We start from the raw sequence: 16,331 nt of genomic DNA, 5'->3' as shown, positions 1-16,331 counted from the left end.
CTTAAAATCAAACCAAAAAAACATGAGACATTTGCAAGTCGAATTGTACAATGCGAGAGAGTAAGGGGAAAGACTTTACTTCTGTTTATATATCAAATTTACAAAAATACATTTATATTGTAAATAAAAATAGAACGATTCACGTGTCAGATATAAAAAGATTCTAAAGCCGAAAATACAGTGCATAAGTGCAAATGAGACTGTACCTGTCTATAACATGATTTGTGACCCGAGTTGGCAGTTGTTTTCGGCTCGACATTAGTCTGTGGCAAAAATAAAAATCATCATATTTATTTAAGTAAATTTGTAAATAAAAACTTCACATCGCCTTTTTAAGATCAGGGGAGTTAATACTAATAATGAGGAACTAAAGTATGCATTTTTTAACACATTCACTGCCTATAAAAAAAATGTGATTTCTTTAAAAACTGCCAGATTATTTTTCTGTTTCCAGAAGTGTCTTTTTTACCAATTAAATGAATATTTTGTAATTATTTTTGTGGTATATTTGCCATTTATACCTATCATACGGATCCGTGTATCCAACTCTCGCCAACAGCGCACGCAATAGACTGACGCGTTTGTATGTTGATTCATGCTATCACGGATCCGTGTAGTAGGCACCATGCGCTAGACGCTTGATACACGGATCCGTGTAGTACACATAAAAAGTGTTAATTATTTGTTAATATACTTGATAGTTGATACTGATGTAAATAAATTATATCATTGGTACAAATAATAAATGTGGAATACATTTGAGAAGAGATTTTCTGTTAAAATGAAAATATCACTCACTTTGGTGATGGCGGAGGCGAGGTTGGTGGCGTCGCAGGTGTCCGCGGAGCGCTCCTGCAGGGCCAGCAGGTGCAGGCGCCCCTCGGAGCGCGACCCCCGGCGCCCCGGACCCTCCTCGTCGTCTTCCTCCTCCCGCACGATGCTGCACTTGCGCATTCTCTGTAACAACAAGACCTTTTTAATAATCTTCAATAATTAGTTTTACCCTCCAAAGTGATGTTTCCAAAAAATAAAAATAATTCTACAAGCTATTAAACTGATTTTTGTCCGCCTCCGTGCATCATGGTTAGTGTGTTTAACTATCGTGCTAGAGGTCCCGGGTTCGATTCTCAGGAGGGGGTGAAAATAAGTATTAGTAATTTTACACTCTAATGTTTATTTAAGAAGATATAAGAAGGGAATGTAAGGCTGAACGAGAAATAATTGAAAAGATTAGGAAGAGTTCTTTACGGTGGTATGGACATGTGGAGCTAACGAGATAACGAGAGAATGACTAAGAAAATATATGTGGCGAATGTGAGAGGGAAAACAGAATGAGGACGACCGAAAAAGACTTGGCACAATCAGATCAATCAGAACCTAAAATCTGGCGGTGTCAAAAGTCTGCGTAATCGGAGGGAATGTATGACTAGATGTATGGATGTGAAGGAGGCGAGGAGTGTATGTCAGGACAGAAGAGTGTGGCGTTCAATCCTCTATGCCTACCCCTGCGGTGAAACGGCGTGATGGTAGTAGTAGTAGTATGTTTATTTAATATTACCCTTGACTGGTCCCTGAAGCGCAGGAGTGATCACCTTGCCTTCATGTAAATAACGATCAAGATAAGTATATAAAGTATAAGATCAATAGTGCCCTATGCACCGTTGCGGTTGCGGATAAGGGTTAGATGAATCAAACTTATAGCTTATCTTATCCAGTGTCATTAAAAGAATAGAATGCTCCATTGTCTTTGTGAACAAGGACTTACTTTGAAGCAAGCAAGCAGTTAAAGGTTGTTATGAACAACCATAATTCTGCCACAATTTAACAAATATTACAAAATTCTGATCCCTCCAACACAGATTTTGTAAAAAAAACCTAACAAATGTGGTGATTTAAAAAAAAAATCATCATATTACGATACACATTATAGATTAAAATTTTATTACAGTATTTTGAAATTTTATTGAGTTTTCTATAAGAAGAAAAAACCGATGTATACCTGAGGCATATCAGTCGGGGTCCTCGGGACGGATAGAAGCAGTCCCTGCGAGGGGGGCGCCAGCAGCTTGGGCCCTCCCGGCACTGCGCCTAGCCGCCCGTCACCCCCTCCCCCGGGAAGGGAGCGCTTGGGCCCCACCGAAGGACTCAGCCCCACGTTCAGGGCCTCAGGTCTGCAGGGGGCATTCTGTTCTAACCTGGAAACACATACTAATAACATTATACACTTTTCCAAACGGTGTGGATTTTTGCAACTGTGGAGGTCCTCAACAATTACACACCATGGTTTTTATCGTATGCGTAATTAATACAGCAACTTCTATATGAGAACCATAATATCTCTGCATTCCATCATCAGCACCAATGATAGGATGCTCAATAAGGTTTTTCAAAAATGTTCTTCAGAGTTTGGACTCAAGAAAAAGATGCTTACTTCCCGTTCTTGTGAGTTGCATGTTGATTTCTCTACCTTGGCTCTGTACTTAAAAAACATTAATTTGCAACCGATTACAGTTAAAATGTGGGAGAGTAAGGTTGAAAACATTAGGAAGGTATTGCAATTCTGAAAATATACAGTCTGTTCCACTCAAGAAAGTGAATCCCCTTATCAATTACTTAATCACCTTCGAATCCAATCCTCGGGATGAATATCATAAAAAGTCAACCATATTTTTTTTCATATAAACATTTTCATATTTATCTGAATAAAAATTCCATAGAATTCATTCTCCGCCTGGCAGAAAGCATACCACTACAGTTTTTACTCCGAGAAAAAAATAATCGAAAACGCACCTGTGAGCCCTCAATTTTCTCTCCGCTAATAAGTAGTAAGTGGCGGTGATGTGGTTGTACTCATCATTATCCAGCGCCTCCAGGATCTGCTCCTTGCTGGCGATCTGCCCGTTGACCATCTTCTGCACCACAAAACTGTGGTCCTCCTCGCTCAGCTGCTGTCGGGATACGAGCGGGAGGGAGTCCTCCAGGGTGGCCTTGGAGTCCACCGCGCCGCCCAGCCGCACCCACGGATCCCCCGAGATCTGCGAAAGGGACGCACGCTTCTCCGGCTGACGGACCAACATCTTCCCTATAAGCCTGAAATTTAAAAACAGCGCCATTAGAAAAGTCAGATAAACCATAACAATGCTCAAATAAAAATTAAATGCCCAAAATGATAACCCACCTCACACCCGCACCACACAAGAGCAATGACAAGGGGTGCACTCACCATCACTAAACTAAAAACCAGGTCGGCTCAGCGGTATCATTTCTGTATCGTGTCAACTCATATAGACTAATTAATATAAGACTAATTAATGCTAAAAGTATTTACTACTATTGGGGTAAGAAGCTGATTGCTTCGAAATCAGTCCATATTACAATGAAGTTATTAATAAGATATATATTGATTTAATAACAAAGTTATTTTGTAGGCTTTAAAATGAAAAATCACAGAGTTTGTGCTTCAAATAGTAAGTATAGGAAACAACTTATTTATCAATTTGAGCAAAATTGAAAAAAAAATATTATGCAGTTGCAGTTTTTGTAGAAAGAGAGATCGGAGTAAGTGTTGACATACATTATAAAATGAAATGTTTACTCACGCTTTGCATTCACTCGAGACATGAACAGGTATTGTGTACTTGCAGTCCATTATCATGGTGAGGGTCTCACTGTCGTTGGCTTCGTGGAACGGCGCGTGGCCGCACACCAGCATGTAGAGGATGACTCCTAGCGACCACACGTCCACAGCGGGGGCGTCGTACGAGTCCCCCAGCAGGATCTCGGGAGCCGAGTATGCTAGACTGCCGCAAGACGTCTCCAGCTTCTGGCCGGGACAGAACTTGTTACTGAACCCAAAGTCCGTTAGTTTCACAATGCCGAGTTTCTCAAAAAACACAACATTCTCCGGTTTTAGATCTCTATGAACTACGTGCAACCTGAAATTATTAATAAAAAAAAACATGTACACATAAAAACATAAAATTTGATTTGATTGTATTATGTATTTTTTTTAAATAATCATAATAGTGAATCAAATTTCATTACAGTACTAAGATTAGAAACCTGTCACTTTTCTTTGTTGATATTATTAATATAAAGAATTGATGAAATTTGATTAGAAATTCTCTAATATTGTGTATTTTTTTTTAAATAATGTAATTTTATAATTAGATCATTTTTAGGTAAATAGTTAAACGGTCATTCTAAGACCACTGATATTATATATTATATATTGTAAAACCAACATATTACGTAATAATCTAAATTCCCAGAAATTTATCAACAATACATATTTTAAACTGCAGCATTGATTGTTGATGAAAAATGCATCCTATGTTACTGACATTAAATTTGATGACATACGTTTATTTAAAGGAGGATGATAATTCTAAAAAAGTTATATTTGGGCTATTAAAAAGATATTAATTCCAAATTTAACATATTTATTGATGAAAATATTAACACTTTCTAAAAGCAAAACATTTTTGTTTTTTTTTATTTTTTTATTAATATAAAACAAACTCGATGCAAAGTCGTAAGCCTAATAAACATCCAGACTTCCATTTCTCATCTACACATGATGTTAATACTCGAGACTTGAGATATTAACAAAAAAAATATTTTAAGTTTATATGTCGCCTCACGCTGGAATGACAATCATGATATATTGAGATGTCTAATATACAATTTTGTAAATCTACATACCAGGGGTGTTAATTGAAGTTTGCCGATTTTGCTCATAGATGTCGCTAGAGATATGTATACATTTCTATGATTTGGCATCTTTGTCATATTTTTCTATGGACATTAACCTTCAAAAATACACAAGTTACATTCTGCCAAAATAATAGTGTCATAGTTGTTTACCTAAGTGAATATGTCGAGTTTCGTTCCAAGTAAATCGCATTTGCGGCATTCGTTGCTTTTATTATTTCATCAAAAGAAAAAAGCAGTTGAAGCTCATCGGTTGCTGGTAGAAACTTATGGTGAACAAGATTCCAGTGCTTTAGAACATGTGAGACATGGTTTCATCAATTTAAAAGTGGAGATTTCGATTTAACAGACAATGAGCATCCTGGTGCAACGAAAAAGTTTGAGAACGAGGAATTGCAGGCGTTATTGGATGAAGACCGAACCCAATCGCAACAACAATTGGCCCAAACACTTAATGTGACCCAAGGATCAATTTGCCAACGTTTAAAAGCCATGGGAAAGATCCAAAAGTATGGAAAATGGGAACCACACCAAATGAAAGAGAGACAAATCGAAAATCGCACCGCCGCACGCATCGCCTCATACAGCTAAAGTGGTAAAGAACACTCTCAAAGCATTGAATTGGGAAACATTATAGCACCCGCCGTACTCTCCAGACCTTGCCCCGTCCGACTATCACCTTTTCGCATCGTTGGGACACTCACTCGCAGAGCAGCGCTTCGCCAATTTTGAAAAAGTCGAAAAATGGCTCGTCGAATGGTTTGCCTCGAAAGAGAATTTTTTTTTTTGGAATGGTATCCATGATTTGCCTCAAAGATGGGCAAAATGTATAGAATCCGATAGTCAATACTTTTAACAAAAAAAATTGAGATTCCCTTGAGAATTAAGCGTTTTCTTTATTGAAAACACCGGCAAACTTCAACAACACCCCTGGTAGCCTGCAATGCTGCGAGATCAGTTATTGATCATTGCACCAAAGTAGTTAAAAAGTACCAAATCATTATTCAATAAATTTTACACGATTATAATGAGCTTCTATCGAGAAACTGGTCTAATTGAAATAAATAAGTTTACCTGTGACAGTATGAGATTGCTCGAACAATTTGTATAAAATATTCTCTAGCGAGGTTTTCTGATAGTCCCGACTCATGCCTCATGATATAGTCGTACAAGTCGCCGCCATCACCGAGTTCCAGAATCAGGTACAGTTTGGTTTGTGTGTCGATCACCTCGTATAGCCGCACTACATTTGGGTGTTGGACTAGTTTCATACATCGCACCTGAAACAATTTTTAGTATCGGCATTGAGTAAATATATTGCGGGGAACGAGACGGAGATACTATGAAATACAACGCAGACATTGAATATATTTTACTTATTTCAGCCTGGAGACACTTTTCTGAATATAAGTAATGTCAGTTCCACAAGACATCGGCTCAGTTATGCTCTCAACAGTGTATAGAAAGAAAAGTTCATATTTTTAGTTAAATAAGTATATTCTGAGCTCCCAAGTTCCTTACCGGCAGCGGTGGGATAAGGAAACAAGCCAAGGGTATAAAGAAACCCCAAATGGTCTAAAACACTGAATATCGCAACATATAATATACAGACTATTATAATATATAGAGCAATTAAATTGGATGTTTTGGGACTTTGTGAAACCAGATTAAAGGGAGAAAATTGTAGGACTGTTATCATCAGGCTGTACATTATTTCAAAGAAATTATATAGCCATCTTATGAATTATTTATATAAAATGGCTATGGGTGGGAAAGATGAGGCCCTCCTATTACGAAACTATCAGAGAGATGATACAATACAAAACATCTAACTTTAACGCTGGATTACCAATTTTGCATTATCTAATGCGGTGCCCTATGGACCATTACATAAGAGGAAAAGAATGACAGTAATAGCTGATACGATTTTGCTAAACGACGCTTATTTAGTATAGGAAACTCAGTTGATAATAAATTCACATACAAAATGTGATAAATTATGCTGACTGCTTTCAAAATAAATTAACACAAAATGACAACTGTAGTTCAATCATGTGATTTCATACTGTATTAATAGTAAGGTGTGAATTGACTCTTATTGTTTTATCAAATATATGCACATGGTAATATTACTTGAGTACTAAAATATGTTATCTAACAGTTGAAATTTTCTGGCATTTCTCATGTATTTGATTATAATCCAGGATTCGGACTTCACATATAATAAAATGAGTTTCTGCTTAGTAAAAAGGTTCTACTCACAATAGATGTCTCTAGTGAAGTATAAGTGATTCAAACACAATGTATCAAAATTGGATCGTATATATAGAACTGCCAAGAATTTGAATAGCTTGGTTGTCAATCATGGATAGAATTGATCCCTTAAACCGTTCTATGACGGTCGTAAGCCTCGTAAAGGCCCAAACTTCCATATTTATCTCCATCTATATTGAGATGTCATAAAATAATGCTTACTTATTAATGATTTATACATGATATTTGTTTTGAATAAGTTTTTTTTGGAATGTTATAGTTTATTGTCGTATTATTGAATAAAATACCACATTGGAGAAATGTGACCGACTTATTTGTTGTAAAAGGCTATCATATGTAATTACGATGCAATAAAGGTTATAAAAAGGTGAGCAAAACGCCTTGACATTATCTTGCACCAAGAAGACGATTGCAATAACGCTTTGATTTTGTCTGTTGACGATGATGAAACAGCACTCACCTCCTGGAAGAGATGAGACCGCGAGACCTCGTCCAGTTTGGTCTTGTCTATGACCTTGACGGCGACCTTCTCGCCGGTGAAGACGTGCCTGGCGAGCTTGACGACGGCGAAGTGTCCGCTGCCGAGCGTCTCCTCCAGGTCGTACAGGCCGGCTATCTTGCCGCCGCCGCCGCCCGCGCCGCCCCCGCCCCCGCCGCCGCCCAGCGCCGCCACGGCGCTAACGCCGCGGTGCATGACGCCGCGACGCCAACCACCTGAGGAAAAAAAATGTTTACCCTTTGTGGACGTAACTTTATTTTTTAGTCGGATTAGGTTTTTTAAAATATTTTCTTGAAAACAAAGGATAGTAAAGATTATTTCTATATTTCTATTTTTTTTACATTTATAGTTTTAGAGAAAATTGGCGGTTCCACAGTGGGACCACCAGGCCACAAGAAATAAAAATATTAAAAACAATGCGCATGTGAGGAGAATGGAACCATCCAGACTCCCCCACATTGCATTGTACGGCCAACCTCATGGTAGACGACTCCCGGGCAGACCACCAAAGAGATGGGCCGATAGCTGGGAATCGACGTCGCAGGAGGCTAATCCCTCTTAAAAACAGGCCGTAAGGCCTACAATAAGAAGAAGAAGAAGAAGAAGAAAAACAATGTAATATAAAAAATAGGAAAAAAGGTATGAATAAACATTATATTTGATGAATAATAATGACGACATGTCATGTTTATTGTTACAAGTATTTTTTATTTAAACACAGATGTCACTAGTAGTACATTTACTAGGGTGGTTCCATCCGATTCTTACCAGTACGCAAGGAATTTATTTTTTATTGGGTGGTCCCACTGTAGAACTACTAGAACACAATGGGTTAATATCATCTACAGGCTCCACGAAAGAATGATTGGCACGCTGTAGTGAAAGTTCCTTTCGAAAGATTCGAGAGACGAGAGGAAAAAACATTTTGATGTGCTAACATAAATTCACATATCGCTCACTCCTTTCAACAACGTTATATATCAAAAATCGTCAATTTTCAGTTGTGCATGTTTTCGGAATGCCCAGAAAATGTACTATATCCCAGCAAAAGCGGTTTTATTTTAACTTAATATTTACCCGCAACAGGGCAGAAAGTGTTGCTTTTGTATTTTGATTAAAAGGTATTGTTTAATTATTTTTTTAAATATACTAAATATACTAATATCAAATGGAGAAAAAACCTTCAGGTTTTACTTAAAAACATATGTTGCACAGTAAAAAGTTCAATAAGTGGCTTGATATTTATTTTCAAAACATTTCATTATATTTTTAAACTTAAAAAACGATCTCCTGAAAAAACAAGTTTTTTGATATATGACGTTGTTGAAAGGAGTGAGCGATATGTTGCGCCTCCATGATGTAATTAGCGTGTTTAGCTACCGTGCTAGAGGTCCCGGCTTCGATTCCCAGTGGGGGTGAAAATAAGAGTGATTTTACACTCTGATATTTATTTAATATTAACCTGGACTAGTCCCTGAAGCGGAGGGCTGATCACATTTCCTTCATGCGTTAACGATCAAGATAAAACTGCGTTTATATGATGCAGTGCCCTATGCACTATCGGGTGCGGATAAGGGTTTAAAAAATCATAAGGGTTGGAAATTTTACACACTCTACATTTGACATGATGGAATGGTTATTCCGAAACTGGTAGTCATGAAGTAGTGTTTTCAAGTGGTATTACACGAAGTGAACGATGAATGATAAGAAAAGGGATATATTTTATACTATCCATAAGGTTTTTTTTTCTTCAAAAAGATTTATTTATATTATGTAAAAATCGTAATTACAAAAATTCCGTCGTAAATATGTTTGCAAAAAAACGTACTCGACGTTTTACGAGGCGCATATTTTTTGCGTACATCTTCAAATAATCAGTAGAATCATAAATAGCGTTTTGAATTATATTAATAATATTACAATTTTTCCTTTAATATGTATTCAAATTACACCATTTACGCATGTCATTTCCATTAAGTAATTTATGGAAAGAGTATACAAACGGAAATATATTTCCAAAAATTCAGGAAAAGAAATTAACATAAAAAGTAAGCCTCAAAACTCGTAAACTAATTGTTTTCACTTAAAAATACATAATATAGGGTCCGCCAAATAACTTTTTTTTTTTGAAAATGGGGCGCAAAACATCGAGTGTAGCTTCGGCTGTGTGGCACGTAGCGCCGTCCTGTTGAAACCAAATGTTGCCAATATCCTCCTCTTCAATTTTTGTGAACAAAAATCCGTTCAACATGGCCCGATAACGATCGCCATTGACTAACGGCCACTCCTTGCTCATTTTCAAAGAAAAATGGCCCAATTATGCCTCTGGACCAAAATCCGCACCAAACAGTGACTCGTTTTGGGTGTACCGGCTTTTCAATGTATGCGTGCGGGTTTTCTGTGCCCCAAATACGACAATTTTGCTTGTTTACATACCCGCCAAGATCAAAATGAGCTTCATCCGAAAAGATGATTTTTTTGGCAAAATCGGCATCTTCTGTAAGTCGAATGTCGCAATATTTCCCAGCGTTGTTCAAGCGTATACACAACCATATTCGCTCAGCGGAAGGATAAAACTAATTATCTGTCAAATCAGACATGAGCTAAGTGTTACCATTCACGAAATAAGCACTAGTTGAAAAAAAAAACTTTAGATGGCGGACCCTATATTATCGTCGCGCCGCGTCGCCGTACCTCCCAGGGTTATTAAAATGACAACTGAATAAATTATAAATACAACTGTTATCTGATAAGAATAACAACGCTATATTCACTCGTCCTTGGTGAGATTTCTTTCCTGCCAAAGTGATTATTTTAACTAACATTGTTCTCACGAAACTGAATATTTACCAAATTTATAATTCTTCATTTAAACAGTTTGGAGTGCAAGAATACGAGTATATTGACACGTTCACTGCGTTCAATATATTGAGAACAGCTGACAAAATATCAAATTTTCAAAACGCTAAAACAATATTAATAAATATGTCATTTTTTTCTAGATACTAGTACATATTGTTCTCCTTGTGTGTAGCATTCACGCGCGACTCATGATTATACTCGTTATGAGACAAGCAAGTATAAACATAAGTCGTCGAGAGAAATAAAACTAAGTTCATAAGTACTCGCAAATTATACATACATTCACAAACATGTAAATTAGTATTTTTTTCATTACACATTGACACTAAACATTTTGTCGAAATTGTAATGACATACATACTTTCAATTACTCAACGATATTTTAAACCATTTGACTCATTATCAGCCATACGCACCTAGCGCTTATTTCGCACTCGGGGAAATGTTGCATTTACGCGTCTGGCGCGTTCTTCGCACGATTTCCACAAACATTGTCGTTAGAATATTTACAATTCCAAGAAAAACAAATAGGTAGGTGGGTAGGTACATTAACTGATAAAATCTATCACGAAAAAAAAACAAGTTCTATCAGGAAAATAATAAAAATGCGATTATGTTCTAAAGAGAAAAGAAAGAGTAGTCAGATATCCATCGTGAAAACGGCACTGAAAAGGAACGATATTGTATTCTACCGCTAAAAGAAAAGGGATTTTTTTTAGAAACAGAAAAAGTGTTTTTTTTTCAATACGCTTTATTTATTGTTTTACCATAAAACCGGTTAAATAAATACCACCGGTTAATTTATCAGAAAGTTCTAAAGAGAAAAAAAAATCTAATATGAAAAGAGACGCCACTGAAACGGAAGGCGATTGTGTTCTACCGTAAAAAGAAACAGCATTTTTTTAAATTATAACAAAAATATGCATTAATCGGTGTTCTATCATAAAACCAAACGGAAGTCGATTCTGTTCCAGCGAGAAAGTAAGCACTAATTAGAAAAATAGCAACACCAAATACCAATTGGTATTCTATCAGAAAATAAATGAAACGACCATTGCATTCTACCGTGAACAGCAATCGATGTATCGTTGCAAAAATAAACGAGAGTCGTTTAATACTTAGTAGCTCTAACGCGAAAAGAAATATATGCGATGTTATTTCGTTCACCAATCAATTAGTGATTTTTTTGTAAACTTCAAACAGATGTACTAAAAATGTACAACGATAAAAAAGATCGATTGACTCGACCAGCATGGAAATAAATATCAATTATAGATGATATTGAATCGTGTAAAGGCATGGAAACGATAATGGAATAAGCTAGCGATGTCGTGTAGCTTAAAAAAGGAATATTGATGTATTGTATAATTAAGTACATTAAATTAATTAGGAATTTGTAGCTAATGATATATGAGACGTCTACCCACGCCAAGGTATGCAGGTGAAGTACGTTCTATTTACAATGTACACACAACATTCCTGAAATATTTCTAACTCCTTATCAAATATGCAAAGCATTTCAGTTTAGCTCTTTGTTAGATAGCTCGTTAGCAGTTAGGTTAGTCCTCTAGCGTCCTACACAAAGCTTGCTGTCAACTGTAGCTATAAATATGAGAAATAATACATTTCAAACTATTTTTGATTTAAGTTTTACTTGGGAAATATCACTATTTCTTCAAATCTATTGTGACACGTGTTTCGATGCATTTCGCATCATTTTTCAAACACCGCATGTGAAGCTAAATCTAAATTGTTGACTTGAGTCTTTGTTTGGGTTGTTTTTGGGTATTTACCAAGTAAAACAAAAATTAGTCCGCTTGCTTAGTGTAAAGGTCAGCACGCTCGGCTACCGTACCGGAAGTCTCGGGTCGGGGAGGGGGTCAAATAAATATAAGTGATTTTTCACTCTAATATTTAATCAACTACGCGGACTCTTCTTACCTGATCACCTTTCCTTCATGTATTAACGATCAAGATAGCACTGCATTTATATAATTCAGTGCCCTATGCACCATCGGGTGCGGATAAGGGTTTGAAGAAGTTGAAGAAAACTTATTGATGATAAAAAATGGATAGATTTTGCCACGAAATGGCTACCGAATGAATTAAAGAAATTACATTTCATATTAAATAAACACATTTTGTAAGGTCCACGTCCAAACCAATAATACGATTTACTAATATGGGACGGAAATTTTATGCGGTATTTTTTTTTCAATTGCCGATCTACAAGTATGGAGCCATGACGTGCGGGTCGAATATTGGAGCTAATTAAATTTACATATTTCTTTCAAAGCTAATGATCTATTTAAATCGTATAGGACTGTGCTATTATATATTACAAAAAATATATATTATCATGTAATGAGTCTGAAAGAAAAATAACGAGTTAGCCTAGTGATTTAGTGGATTGATACGACATATATTTTCTATGAAACGATACAATAGTTTAAAAATTATATTTTAAAATAGATTTTTTTTCCACTATGAGCAGTAAAAAATTAAGAAGGGTGTTGTTGTGATGGTTTGGGCATGGGAATCGAACGAGTGAAGAAAGAATAGTTAAACAAATTTATGAGGCGAATGTGGTTGGTAATAGAAGCAGAGGAAGACCGAGGAAAACTTGACATGATCGGGTATTTCAAATAGTGGTCACATTTTTCTATATATATATATATATATATATATATATATATATATATATATATATATATATATATATATATATATATATATATATATATATATATATATATATATATTTTTTTTTTTTTAATAAAGCCCAATACATATTCTTCATGTTGTGCGTGGAGACACGGCTGACGCTCACGCGGCCAATCGTTATCTGAATTAGATGTTTGCGAGTTCCCCCTTAACAATAACTACTCATTTTCGCGTTTTCTATACTTACGACTTTATTCCTCGGACATGTAAAGTATGGATTGAAGCTTGTTTATGTTTTTTACAAGATGAAATAAAATATGAATGTATGTACAATATGGCGTGTTAGGTGTAGGCATTGATCGGTAGAATTGAAGGTTTTTCTCTTCCTAGAAACTCAATGAATAATAATATTGTTATTGTGTAATGATAATGATTCACGCGGTGAATTAGAGGTCGAAACGAAAGACTGGATACGTAAAACTCATAATCAACGAGAAATATATTATTGATCCAGTCAACTTGATCCGAGACTTCAGTCCACTTCAGGTGATTTGACTTAACGTTAAAATAAATAAATTCTCCTTCTCCTTCCCGCTAAATCTAATATTTAATATCATACCCTTTTTTTAAATCTCTGAATGTTTTTTAATAGTTTTATAACATAAATGTGGAATTGTTTAATTGGCTTTTTTTAAACGTAACTATTTTTTGTTAATGTAATGTAATGTTTATTATTGTTAATGTAACTATTGTTTATTATATATTTTTTTTTATATGTAAGCTGTACAATTCCCGAATAAATAAAAAATATAAATTTAAAAATAAATAGATGCGATACAGTCGAAGTGTTAAATCCACACAAAGTATTGACCCTTTCCCACAGTACATCGAAAGGCCAGTTAGGTAAAGATCGGTTTGTTTTGGTGATTCCTTTAAACCACATCTTCTAACCCTAATCCGCACCCCAATGGTGCATAGGGCACTGCATCGTATAGAAGCAGTGTTATCTTGATCGTTAAATACCCGAAGGAAAGGTGATCAGCCTTCCGCTTCAGGTACCAGTCCAGGGTCACATTAAATAAATATTAGACTGAAAAATCACAAATATTTATTTTGACCCTCTTGGGAATCGAACCCGGGACCTCCAGCATGGTAGCCTAGCGCGCTAACCACTACACTATGGAGGCGGACAAACGATATACACATGGGTAACTACCGGCTCGCTATTTTGTCCGTCCTCAATCTTCTCGGCCAAATATATAAATTTTACGAATTTAGGCGCCTTTGCAAGAAAAATTATTTGTCAGCAGCACATTTACGAGTGAGTTTTTCTCGAGGATGAAACACGCTAAATCAAAAATTCGAACGAGGATAAAAGATGGAAATTTCGAAAATTCTATGCGATTATCCTCAAGACATACCAACGCCAATATTGATGGTCTCTCAATTCAACTACTAGCCCAATCTTCACAAATGAATTTTTTTAAGCAGTATATATTTATATTATGTTGTTCATTATATAAATAAAAATATAAAAAATATATTTCGCCCCAGACCTAGGAAAGGTTGCTCATGCCTGCTTTATATATATATATATATATATATATATATATATATATATATATATATATATATATATATATATATATATATATATATATATATATATATATATATATATATATATATATATATATATATATATATATATATATATGTATATATATATATGTATATATATATATATATATATATATATATATATATATATATATATATATATATATATATATATATATATATATATATATATATATATATATATATATATATATATATATATATATATATATATATATATATATATATATATATATATATATATATATATATATATATATATATATATATATATATATATATATATATATATATATATATATATATATATATATATATATATATATATATATATATATATATATATATATATATATATATATATATATATATATATATATATATATATATATATGTATATATATATATATATATATATATATATATATATATATGTATATATATATATATATATATATATGTATATATGTATATATGTATATATGTATATATGTATATATGTATATATGTATATATGTATATATGTATATATGTATATATGTATATATGTATATATGTATATATGTATATATGTATATATGTATATATGTATATATGTATATATGTATATATGTATATATGTATATATGTATATATGTATATATGTATATATGTATATATGTATATATGTATATATGTATATATGTATATATGTATATATGTATATATGTATATATGTATATATGTATATATGTATATATGTATATATGTATATATGTATATATGTATATATGTATGTGTGTATATGCGTGCGTGCGTGTGTGTTTCGTGATTGTTTTAGGGACCACGCATCATTGCTTTATATTGTACCTAGTTCAAGTGTATTGTTTTTTGTAGATTTTATCAAAACTGATCATTTAGATTGTATAAGCTACTGATTATTTTTTACTACAGTGCACGCTACTCCAAAGTATTATATTACGTATCGATTAAAAGAAAATCTGTGACTATGATTTGTATCAATTATCGGGTTTGAAGATCAGTGTAAATATGTAGTAACAAGTATCGGCGATGTAATGATTTGTACAATTACAACATTTTGAGTGTGTCCTTGTTCACAAATTCTTCTTCATCTTTGGTGAGATGTCAAAAATAATTTGTATAATTGTTATTTAGTTATAAGTAATTATTTGGTAATTATATTTCAACATTAATTTTCATTTAATTACCCGCGCTCATAACCCACATGCTTTTATCGAAACAATTAATTTATTATAATAGTCTTCTATATTTGGGCGATGATTAATATTCTTTGCAAAAAAAAGAATTCTAGAAAAAAGATCTTTGTAAATAAAAATTGAAAAGGTAAAATAAAAGAGAATTTTTAATCGAGAGTGCAACCTGAATTCCGAGACAGCAGGATTTTGTATACACACCGCGGTGTGACTGCATACTAAGATAAGACTAGGTACATATACACCGTGGCTGTATTGTATAAGCTCCCATTGTGAACCATTCACAATTTGCATTTTGCGACGTAAATTTTCCGGCAAAACTTTCCGATATTTTCCGGTCAAAATGTCGATTCCAAAAGCGAAAACCAATTAAAATGATAATGCGAATTTCCAAACGAAGGTCCACTAAAAAAGGAATAGGAAACGTGACGATATTTAGGATTTGCTGTAAATTTGAAGGGGCT

The 16,331-nt window shown here is 34.2% G+C and overlaps 1 protein-coding gene across 3 annotated transcripts in view; it reads right to left on the bottom strand.

Moving 5' to 3' along the window:
- Snrk (SNF related kinase) overlaps positions 1-16,331 on the bottom strand; it is a 54,752-nt gene that overhangs the window by 10,873 nt on the left and 27,548 nt on the right. The window contains exons 2-8 of one of the 3 annotated variants that reach the window (XM_088275135.1): positions 7,448-7,701; positions 5,788-5,993; positions 3,600-3,935; positions 2,791-3,090; positions 2,000-2,195; positions 799-957; positions 207-263 (exon numbers count right to left, since the gene is read on the bottom strand). In XM_088275135.1, the coding sequence (XP_088131261.1) occupies positions 207-263; positions 799-957; positions 2,000-2,195; positions 2,791-3,090; positions 3,600-3,935; positions 5,788-5,993; positions 7,448-7,681 (1,488 nt within the window). In that variant the 5' untranslated portion in view covers positions 7,682-7,701. Of the gene's footprint in view, positions 1-206; positions 264-798; positions 958-1,999; positions 2,196-2,790; positions 3,091-3,599; positions 3,936-5,787; positions 5,994-7,447; positions 7,755-16,331 lie in introns of those variants that run through there. The other 2 variants (XM_088275141.1, XM_088275148.1) reach the window with 2 other exon arrangements.

Source organism: Brachycentrus maculatus, unplaced genomic scaffold (genome assembly GCF_059751285.1).
Source record: "Brachycentrus maculatus isolate JH-2025_06_01 unplaced genomic scaffold, ASM5975128v1 h1tg000036l, whole genome shotgun sequence".
Lineage (NCBI taxonomy): Eukaryota > Metazoa > Arthropoda > Insecta > Trichoptera > Brachycentridae > Brachycentrus > Brachycentrus maculatus.
The sequence above is the reverse complement of the archived record's forward strand: the minus strand, read 5'-3'. Positions and strand labels throughout refer to the sequence as shown.